This window comes from Mercenaria mercenaria, chromosome 3 (genome assembly GCF_021730395.1).
Source record: "Mercenaria mercenaria strain notata chromosome 3, MADL_Memer_1, whole genome shotgun sequence".
Classification (NCBI taxonomy): Eukaryota; Metazoa; Mollusca; class Bivalvia; order Venerida; family Veneridae; genus Mercenaria; species Mercenaria mercenaria.
The window spans coordinates 45,158,303-45,169,483 of NC_069363.1; the positions used below are offsets into that span (position 1 = coordinate 45,158,303).

At 34.0% G+C, this 11,181-nt stretch overlaps 1 protein-coding gene across 1 annotated transcript in view; it reads right to left on the reverse strand.

The window, feature by feature from the left end:
- The window catches only part of LOC123524925 (von Willebrand factor D and EGF domain-containing protein-like), a 30,265-nt gene extending 25,550 nt beyond the window's left edge, over positions 1-4,715 (reverse strand). Inside the window, exons 1-5 of the mRNA XM_053538329.1 lie at positions 4,521-4,715; positions 3,951-4,121; positions 2,523-2,651; positions 1,397-1,537; positions 987-1,106 (exon numbers count right to left, since the gene is read on the reverse strand). Coding sequence (XP_053394304.1) covers positions 987-1,106; positions 1,397-1,537; positions 2,523-2,651; positions 3,951-4,121; positions 4,521-4,605 — 646 coding nt within the window. The 5' untranslated portion in view covers positions 4,606-4,715. The remainder of the gene's footprint in view (positions 1-986; positions 1,107-1,396; positions 1,538-2,522; positions 2,652-3,950; positions 4,122-4,520) is intronic.
- Positions 4,716-11,181: the final 6,466 nt, after the last annotated feature.

Sequence of the window (11,181 nt, forward strand, 5' to 3'; positions counted from 1 at the left end):
CCATGGATTTTTGTGTGTAAACTGGTATCTCATTAACCACTTGGCCTTAAGAGCTTAAAGTAAAACATGGCCTTAAGAGCTTAAAGTAAAACAAATATCTAAACAACATCTCCTTAGCTGTTGGTCCGCTTTAAAGTAATTTAACAGAAATGTTTCTTCGGTGACTATCTACCGAGAATAGTCAATTATTATTCCAATTTGTCATAGAACATGGCCGTCTAGGCTAAACCAATAGAACTATATTCAAACATAATTTTCTCATGTATCACTAGTCCGCTTTTGAATTATGTCATATACATGTTACTTGTGTGACCAACTTTTAGAATATTAAAAGGCATTTGAATTGTTTAAAAACATGACTGCCGGTCCAGTTTAAATTTCCTAGTTTGGCTCTGTGGAAGTCTTTGGAAATCTCTTCTGAATCTTCGAGCCAGGTTTAACATAATTTGACAAACTTATTTCTTGTTGTACATATTTGAGCTGTGAAACTGAAGTTCTAAGTAATTTGATACAATGGTAGATGGAAATAAATTATATTAGGCACAATAATCATCAGTCCTTCTTAAATATATCTACAATTATTCTCAAGGCACAATTAGATACAAAGAGTATCCTTTATTACCATTTAGACCTTTTATAAGCAAGACTTTTAGGTAACTATGACTGACATTTAGTTATAGACCTAATTTAATTATCTAACTACCAGCCTTTGTTTGCTTTACGACCTTGATATAGATCCAACATAGTTGTAAGTTACGCACATCGAGTTGTAAATGAAAACTTCGCACTAAGAACTATACAGTTGCTCTTTATTTAAAAAGATTTAGAGCAGGCACGAAATAATACCATTTCTTCACGTTTTATCTCACAGCCTTTGCTTGAGAACTCTAATATGGTATCATCTCAAAATCCTACTTGGAATGCGAAAACTAATGATTTTACGGACAGATGGAAGAGGCGGTGAAAACATTTCTAAATTTACATACCAACAGCGTCAGACATGAAACCATCAAAGTCCGAGTTCGGATTGGATAATTTTGTACGAACGATCACCATACTTGGATATTCTTTCAAGTCGTGAATCTTTTCATAAAAACAGTCTGTTTCTGAAACAAAAGAACAATTTAAGAAATGGTACGTTCTCTATTAAGATAAGACAATTGTTCTGGTGAATCATGTTTAATAGGATATCACTACCACCGTATATTGTAATCACTTAATCCTTTTCATTACATGACAGCATTATTCGATAGATGTCTTATTAAAATACACCTTCTTGGCGAAATCCCAGAATTGTATAAAAGAGCCAGCTTGACAGTAGATCGCAATAACGATAGATGTTGGCACGTATCATGTAAAAAGTAACAATTAACTTAAAAGAAAAAAACTTTTTTACCAACTGCACATGATGATGTTATATTAAAACCATCAATTTTGAAGTCTGGTTTTGGAAATGATGAAAGTTTCCAGGCTCTGACCCTCACGTAACCATCGTAGCTGTCGTCAGCATTTGGACCATCCCAGTACTTGCTATTCTCTGTAATTAATGCAGTAAATTGTTTGTTTGCTCTGTGTTTAATTGTACGGCAGGCAGTTAACCTTACCGGTGTTCTTGTAATATTGTTTTTCTTAAAAACTGTCCGCAATATTTTGTAAGAAATAACAATTTCATTTGTAGCAGTTTGACCTTATTTCATTTTGAATACGTCTTGAAAACTTTTAATTTTATGATTGGATGTATTTTATAATAAATTTTTTGTATAAGCCAAATGGAATGTCGAACGTTTTATTTTTACTGTTGTCGCTCTACAAATAAATATATTGTGTTAGTTCAATAGTATGACTGTCAGAATTTGTTTGTTTCAGCGTAAGATCAAGACGGAGTGGACACTATAATTGAATATTTTTACGAGTGGCACAGCCACGAATGAAAATGTAAATTATGGTGTTCACAAGTGAAATATATTTCGATGTTACATTGAAACAAACAAATTTACAATTTTCGATGTTATATTGAAACAAACAAATGTATTTTCGTTGGTTTTGAACAAATCTATTTAACTCGCACACCGTCACGTGCATAGCATCTTGACGTCATGATATCTACGTCGAAAAACCGTAAATTAGTTCAATGACGTTTCCAGATTTCTTTCACATTTTAATACGATGGAACGTATATATTTATGTTCATGTAGGTGTCTATATACATTTATATCTTTACTAAAGTATATTTCGCAAGGAATTTGCAATTATGTATAATTCATATTCATTCGCATTAAAGTGTAGATCCGTAACAGTGAGAAATAAAATGATAATTTGATTGTTTGAATCAGTGAAAATATCAATTCTTTTTCACAGATAAATTTCAGTATTTTTCTGAAAACCATGAAATAAATTTTAAAGTTAACAAAATCATTATACCGTATTTCAAACATTTTATACTGATGCACATTATTAATACGATGACGACTACCGCTGTTACAGCAGAACTGATTCAAATATAAGGCTAACAGAAATAATACCTGTGTACAAAACTCTTCCACGGTTATTATTATTTTCACTCATTGCTGATATGGTAACCATTCTTTCATTGTAGATATATGAAACAGCTGCGTACGGAATTGCCTCGTCGTCGTCACGTGGAACAAGTCCTACAACGTTTATTACTAGTGAGAGTGTATTCGGTTTAATGTATTTTAAACAAGTTTTAGTTATATAACAACAATGTCTACTTGTAGCATTCTGTTCTATTCCCAAGTCAATGGTATATCAAGCCGTAGGCATGTGACATGACAGCTGACCTCATCACATTATACTGACTCCTAGATGTTGAGAACCAAGTGTGGAAGCTCCTAGTATCATTTTCAGATCTTTGATATGACGAGGCCAGGGAGTGAACGCATGGCCTCCCACACTTTGGACAGGCACTACACCCCCAGGCTACCAAGGCTGTTGTTTATAAGTAGAAAACCAGTAAATGGGTTAAAGATGACAGCAGGTAACAAAACATAAACGGTTTACTATGTACAGTAAGTGTTGAGGAACATCAACATTTTACTAAATGGTTCGTTTTCACACGAAAAAATGAATCAGAAATTATAATCTTAAGATGGCGAAAAAGTATAGATAATATTAGATTACAAAATGTCACACTGATTATAAAATTTGCATAGAGCAACAGGATTTTAGTTTCAGCATTATCGAGGTCTGATAAGTTTTAATTGAATTTCACCGGCCGGGAGCAATCCGTATTCAAAGACTAAGAAGGCGCTTTTGTTGAATAAACAGGCGTTCTAATGAGCCGACCTTAATCTAACGAGTCCGTCCTATTTAGGTTTTATATCCACAATGTTAATGCTAACATTTTTGTTTGGTAAATATCTAAGGTCAACCTTATAAATATGTCATTTTTCTCTGGTTGACAATATCCCATATCTCCACATTAATACAACATACAACAAAATAGCCACAGATAACCGTTATATTTCCTTAAAAATCTCTATGTCTACTTTGACCAATATTAGTTCAAGCAATGGACAGAAGTGATGTTTTACTTTTGGTCCCTTTTTCAATCTTTTTTCAGTTTTACTTCTTCTGAGTTTGAAAGAAAAGAAGTCTTTAACAGAAGAGGTAGATCATTGTATTTCGGTATATTTTGACACCTTTGGTAAGCTTTTTCTTCGGTCACCAATTCTAAACCAATATAATATCTCTGCGCTGAATTTCGGGGACATGAAGGGGCACGCAAAAGCAATGTTTGCCACTTTCTAATGGAATAAATTTAAACTTACTGTCTGAAACTATTTCTCTTTTTTCGATAATGTAAGTGTTAAGCTTTGGTCACACATACACCTTTTTGCAATGTTTTTCGACCTCTACAATCTTCTATAAACTTTAGCCTGTAAAGACTCACTACGAATAAATTCACACAAGTTGGTGTAGATTGATACCTATTCCGGGAAATATGTATCCGTTGTTGTTCGCAGAATCACTTCTGACTTGAACTTGGACGAAAGCTGGTGTAACCCGTAAGTGATGGTAGACATCAATTCGATCTTGTCCGGGGGCAGCATTTATGTAATACCACTGGCTCACGAAGTCAGGGCTTTTGAATGGTCTTGCTTTTGAAATTGTATGAGGCAAATATATTCGTTAATTTTATGTTTGTTTGCTAATGGAATGTTTGAAATCTATTCTATCATATTTATATACTCAAAATTTTGAAAACTGTAGACACACGTTTTTAAATGGTGTACAAACATTCTAAGTTTTACGAATAGTTTATCAGTTGTCACTTCTACGTGTAGTTGTCATTGTCAGATGTATCTTTAAATCACTTGTGTAAATGTAATAAGTAAAGACATTCAATTAAACTTTCATCAAATAACTTAATATCTCGTATAACTTTGCTCTTTGTCACCGAATGTTGTAACAATCTAATAGTACAAAACTAGTACCATATTAAACAGAATAGAAATATTAAATGGATATATAAATTACTAAACTATAAAAAAGCTTACCTTCGACATAGTAATATACAAAGAAAACAAAATTACAAAATTTTGAATAAGCTGAAATTAAACTATGTCTAATTCTTTCTGTCATTGTTCAGTCATTTACAATATAACTATAACATGTTTGCCAAAGACGATTTTAAATTTTCCATTTATTTTTTGTTTTGGTTCAAGATGTAATGAAGTATACGCGTTTAGTCCTTGCTCCGCCTACTCTGTGATAGACAGATTATATCTTCACTTAAACTGATTTTTCATGCTTTTTATCTTACAGTTGATACGGCTATAAATTTGGGTAGCAAACGTATGCCCCTTGTAGGAAATGATTGACATATTGTTCTAGAAAGAAACACGGAATCACATTTTGTCAATTGAGCGGAAATATCCAAAATTTATATATTGGTTTGATGCAAGGTAGTTGTATGCAGCGACAAGATCATATCCATCTAGTACATTTACTTTATCATTATTTCATCACATTAAGTACTTCTTCATGAACATGTACACAGTTTGACAAAATATTAGCTATTTCAATTCTATATCTGCTTTAAGAATTCTGTATGCATGAGTGTTAAAATACAAAGAAAGTCTATTGGGATCTCTGTTCGTGAGACGGGAGAGAAGTCCTAATTGTAACATATTGATGCGAAACTTTGGCACAAGAACTGACAAAAGGCTTTTTATTAGTTTAGATTCACAAACGACCTGTAATGTCAGGAATGACAATGGTCAGTCTTTTGAATATTACTGGTTGCAAATAAAGTTCATTCAATACAGGGTAACATTACTTAAGCTGGCAACAGTTGACGTGCTGTGGACTGGTCGCAGCTTGTCCAATATGATATTAGGAATAACACTCAGACATTTAAGACATTTCTCTTAATTACAAGCTCGCACAATTCATCTAATCACAAGTTTTAGACCAACTGTAAAGCGTAATTTGTCTTTATTATTGCAACTTCCTTATTCCTTCTTTCAGTTTGAAGATAAAACAAACAACTGCACGGCTACTTGTTAAATCAATATCACTTGAAAAAACCCTATATATCTAGAATTGAAGATACAACTTCTTAAAGACTCTTCAGATATCTGTAATAAGACAATCCCATTTATCTTCAATCAGTCTAAATTTCTTTTTTTATCTACTTGTCGATGATGGCATATCAAGCTGATTGCTTTCTTATGTTGCAGTTACAACTCTTCCGGGACAATTTGTTTTATTTTATACCCAATAAGAGGACTTTATTTATTTTCACAAAACATTCACCGATAATAAATTCGGTCAACAACAGTCATTATCGAACCCAAACAGAACAGTAAGCGTTTCTTTATAATTTACCGAACTTAGACATTCCGTTTGTGCGATCAGGTATTCTAACTAGTTCGCCAAGTGTGGCCGAATAATTTGGTTTACTTGATATAGTTATGTTTTGTTTTTTCGTATGTCTTCTAATATTTGTTGTTGCGTGCACCTGGCAAGGTCTTTTAATGAATTTCATACCCAGTTGGTGTATTGTTTATAGTTCTGATTAGGTATAAAGCATTCAAGATACCTTAGGTATTTAGACAATGACGTCTTTCCAGATTTTGTAAACTTTACAGCTAAAAAAAATACTAAAGCATTTTTAGCAAATCAAAAGTTTGAATCATTAAATGAAGCCAAGCAAATAACGACAGACAGTGTCTGTTCGTGAGTCATAAAACCGCTACACGTCACCTGATAAGCCTACCTAAGTTTAGGCATAAATCCTATAAAATCATTGATTGGAAAATGATCACAAATGTCAAGACATAATTACAATACTGAGACCAAATACAGGGCGACACACCGTACTGTGGGAGCATGGAATGCAGCCAATCAAATAATAGCAGTTTTAATCTCTGTGTGTGTGTCCGTGTGTGCGTGTTTGACATTAGCGTCCTCCTACTGTGTCTAATTGTAGCATTTAGCACAATACCCAACTTCATAGTGCTGCCTAACTTGAGAATCCCAGAACACGCCGATCATTATCCCTACCCAGTCACATTGTTCTAACACCGGGCTGGCCAGTCCTACCTCTTAATGCTGGTATCATTTCTATCCTCTTTGGAATGATGCGACAAGGAGGTGACCCGACGGTCTCCTGCACTTGAAACGGGCGCCCTACCACTCAGCTTCCGAGGTGGTACTGAGTATGAGAGGTAAGGAAGAGTACAAATCCTAATTCGTGCTATAGCTAAAATTGAAGATTTTATAAATTTTGCACTCAGTTTAAAACGTTGATACTTGAAACATCAAGGTTCCAGTAACTATAAACCATCGAAACACTTTTTAAAATTCTGTGATAAATAACCTCAAAGTTTAATATTGTTTCACGTAAAACTCAAAGCAGGATTTAGATTAAGGCTATAACTTCTCGGATTGTAATATATGTGTTATCATATATAAACTTCAAATGATTTTAACCACAGTAGCGTAAATTTATAGCGCATTTAATGTTTGGTGACTCATTCTTTACGGCCAATCTATAAAAACATCCATGTGTCTTGACGATTATTAAGAAATTTCCTTAAACCGCCAACTGTCTTTTTTCGACCTAAAGCAGTAATCGTACAATAGCAGGGACTTGTTTGTTTGTACTGTGATGTTTGAGTTGTACATTTATATTTGCAAGTGTCTTTTTACTTTCCTATTCAAAATAAGACTGATACTGTGTGTTATTTTGCAACACATGCACTGTTTGTACGTCACAATTAATACGTTTTAACTTCAAACCTCATAGCTAAACGATCGAAAACAAAACCACATAAACAGGCAAATATTTGGTGAATACCTTCAAAGACGCATATAATAGTCATTTATGTGTTAGAATCGAAATAATATTTCTCAAATAGTGATTTTCCCTTACATAATATCACTGGTTTTCGTTCAGATGCGTATTTATATATATTCTAACATGGATCCATTTATTTTCCCTGTTAAACAAAGAAGTCTGAAAGTGTAGGTTTTTAGCGACCACTGGAAAAGAAAACACACGAAACAGGCAAATATTTGGTAAAGAAGTCCTCCAAAGATGAAGATAATAAACCTCGATGATGTGTTAGAATCGAAATAATATATCTCAAACAGTGATTTGATCTTAAATAGAATTACTGCTTAGCGTTCGGATGCGTATTGTTACATTACAAGGGCTGCAGCCTCGTGACACAATTTCTTTGCATCTAAACTCTAGGCAATGAATTTATTATACGACAAATCACTAAATGCGATATATAATTTCGTAATTATAATTCCATCGCTCTAATGTTTAGTTTGATGGTGCAAGAATTTTGTTTTCTGTTATACCGTTTAAAAGGAAAATCAGCTAAACATTTCTTCCAAAATACTTAGATACATTGTACATGTATATGTAATGTCTCACTGTAAAGTAACGTAAAACGTCATTTATTCTGATAGTCAGAATGTGTTTAAACAATGTGTTTTGATGTTTATTATTTGCTTTCATGACAGAAACCTATAAATAATAAAATCAGTAATAAGATCCCTTGGAAGCAAATAGTGCAGACATGCAAAATAATATGCAGACTCGGTTTGACTGAATGTAAACAAGAGCTGTCGGATGACAGCGCGCTCGACTATTCGAAGAATTGATTGAAGAATGGGGTCAAAATATTTCCATAGTTTTTCAGACTAAACAAAAAAATGGATAAACAAAAAATGTTCCTGTATTTGTGGATTTCGATTAGTCTTGCACTAACTGGCAATGTGTGACCATGATGGCAAATATGTTAAGTTATATGTCTGGCAAAACATGGACTTATATGAAAAATTTAACTAATTTCCAAGTCCAAAAAGGGCCATAATTCAGTCAAAATAGTTGACAGAGTTATGTACTCTTGCCTACAGATGGAAATCATGTTGATAAACTAGTGTTAAAAGTTTCAAAGCCACAGTTCAAATAGTTTTGACAAAACGCTGACTTGTTAAAAAAAACTGAACAAATTTCAAAGTCCAAAAAGGGCCATAATTCAGTCAAAATAGTTGTCAGAGTTATGTACTCTTGCCTACAGATGGAAATCATAATGATAAACAAGTGTTTAAAGTTTAAAGCCAAAATGTCAAATAGTCTTGACAAAACATGGACATATATAAAACAAAACCAATTTCCAAGTTCAAAAGGGCCATAATTCAGCCAAAAAAGACGAGAGTTACGTACTCTTGCCTATTGATAGAGACTATTATACTGAACAAGATATAAAAGTTTCAAAGCCATATGTCAAACACTTTACACAAAATATAAACTGGTACGAAAAACTTAACCAAGATTTCTAAGTCAAAAGGGGCCATAATTCAGTCAAAATGCTTGATGGAGTTATGTACTCTTGCCTACAACTGGACATTGTGATGGTAAACAAGTGTTGAAAGTTTCAAAGCTTTATCTCAAAAGACTTTGTCAAAATGTGGACTGGTACGAAAAACTTAACCAAGATTTCTAAGTCAAAAAGGGGCCATAATTCAACCAAATGCTTGATGGAGTTATGTACTCTTGCCAACAACTGGACATGGTGATGGTAAACAAGTGTTGAAAGTTTCAAAGCTTTTTCTCAAAAGACTTTGTCAAAATATGAACTGGTACGAAAAACTTAACCAAGATTTCTAAGTCAAAAGGGGCCATAATTCAGTCAAAATGCTTGACAGAGTTATGTACTCTTGCCTATAACTGGACATGGTGATGGTAAACAAGTGTTGAAAGTTTCAAAGCTTTATCTCAAAAGACTTTGTCAAAATGTGGACTGGTACGAAAAACTTAACCAGGGTGTGACGCCGACGCCGACGCCGACGCCGACGCCGACGCCGTGGTGAGTAGGATAGCTCTACTTATTCTTCGAATAGTCGAGCTAAAAATGTAACATTTCTCACGCCACTAGCACCGGCTCAAGCGGAATTCTATTACACAGATATAAGTTAAATAAATGGACTCCATAATCACAAAGGAAAACATTGAATCCAAGTACGGGAGAATTTTTAAGTCTCAAGTAAAGTTTCAAGTAAAACGAATTCGTTTATCAAACTTAACTTTCTTAGCTGCGTTTGAATAGGTGTTGTTTACAATTCTTATGCGCAAATTAACTCTTTTTTGGTTGTATATGTGATATGTTGCTATAGAAATGGAAAAAGAAAGGTGAAAGAAAGATAATTTGGCAATTATCTTTGCTCGAACAAGTTTTCGCAACCGCCTCAATAGCCTAGTGGTAGAGCGTCCGCTTCGAGTGCGGGAGGTCGTGGGTTCGATCCCCGGCCGCGTCATACCAAAGACGTAAAAAATGGTACTAGTAGCTTCCTCGCTTGGCGCTCAGCATTAAGAGGGTAGTAGTAGGACTGGTCAGCCCGGTGTCAGTATAATGTGACTGGGTGGGGTATCATGTCACGTGTCTACGGCGTGATATTCTAGTGAGGCAGCACTATAAAGTTGGGCATTGTGCCGACACCGTCGTTTATATGACTGAAAAAATGTTGAAAAAGACATTAAACCCGAAAACACACACAAGTTTTCGCAGACACACTAAAGATCATTTTGTTCGTTTTTTTCCTGGGTCGGTAGGGGAAAGGGGTAAAGATTTATTTTTCTAAATCAAAGGATGATATAATTTCTTTGTATATTATAATTATTAACGCATTACTAGCTTACAACATTCCAGTTTGGTAAAATTCTACCCGCCAGACTTTTATTTCATGCCATGAGGTTGATTGTTTGTTGTGACATTTTCGGACTTCACTCGAGGAACTGTCAAGTTTTTAGACAAATAAAAATTGCATAGTTGTTCATTACAGTGATTCATTTGTTCGACTCAGCGTGATGGACGAAAAGTAAATTCTATCTAGCAATCTGTGGTTGGTGAAATATATATTTTATATAGACCAGTGTATATAATGTAAAAAGGTTTTAAGAAGCTGCTCTAATTGAACGTGGCTGCAACTATTCGATCTTTGTCATTGTTTCTTGATTGCTAGAATCTTTATGAAGGTATAAATGTCAATCTCTTGGAAAGCTACTTCCTTACCATGTAACGACAAGAGGGCAAACACCTCCATGTGGCAATGATTTTTGATGAAACAAAATAATCTTTACAATCTTCGTAAAGGGCCACCAAAGAACATCTGTGTCAAATTATTTTAAAATTGGACCTGCTGTTTCTGACAAGATTATTTTGATTAAGTTTTCAATATATATATATATATATATATATATATATATATATATATATATATATATATATATATATAGGGAAAAATGGCCACACACCCTGGTGGCCATGTTTTTTGACGAATCAAAATAATTTGAACAGTATTTGCATTTATGTGAAATAATTCTTAAATCAGGCCCGAAGTTTCTATGACCTTTTGTTTTGGCCAAGAAGATTTTCAAAGCTTTTCCCATATATAAGTCTATATAAACTATGTGACCCCATGGGGGGTCATATTTGACCCTAGTGGGATAATTTGAACAATCTTGGTAGAGGACAATTAGATGATTCTGCATATCAAATATCAAAACCCTTTGGTTTTGTACAAGAAGATTTTTAAAGATTTCATTTCGGTTGTCATGGCAACCTATATTAACCTTTGCGTGTGTCACGGAGTCTCCTAGTGGAGACAAATATTATTTCATTTACGTGTGTTATGGAT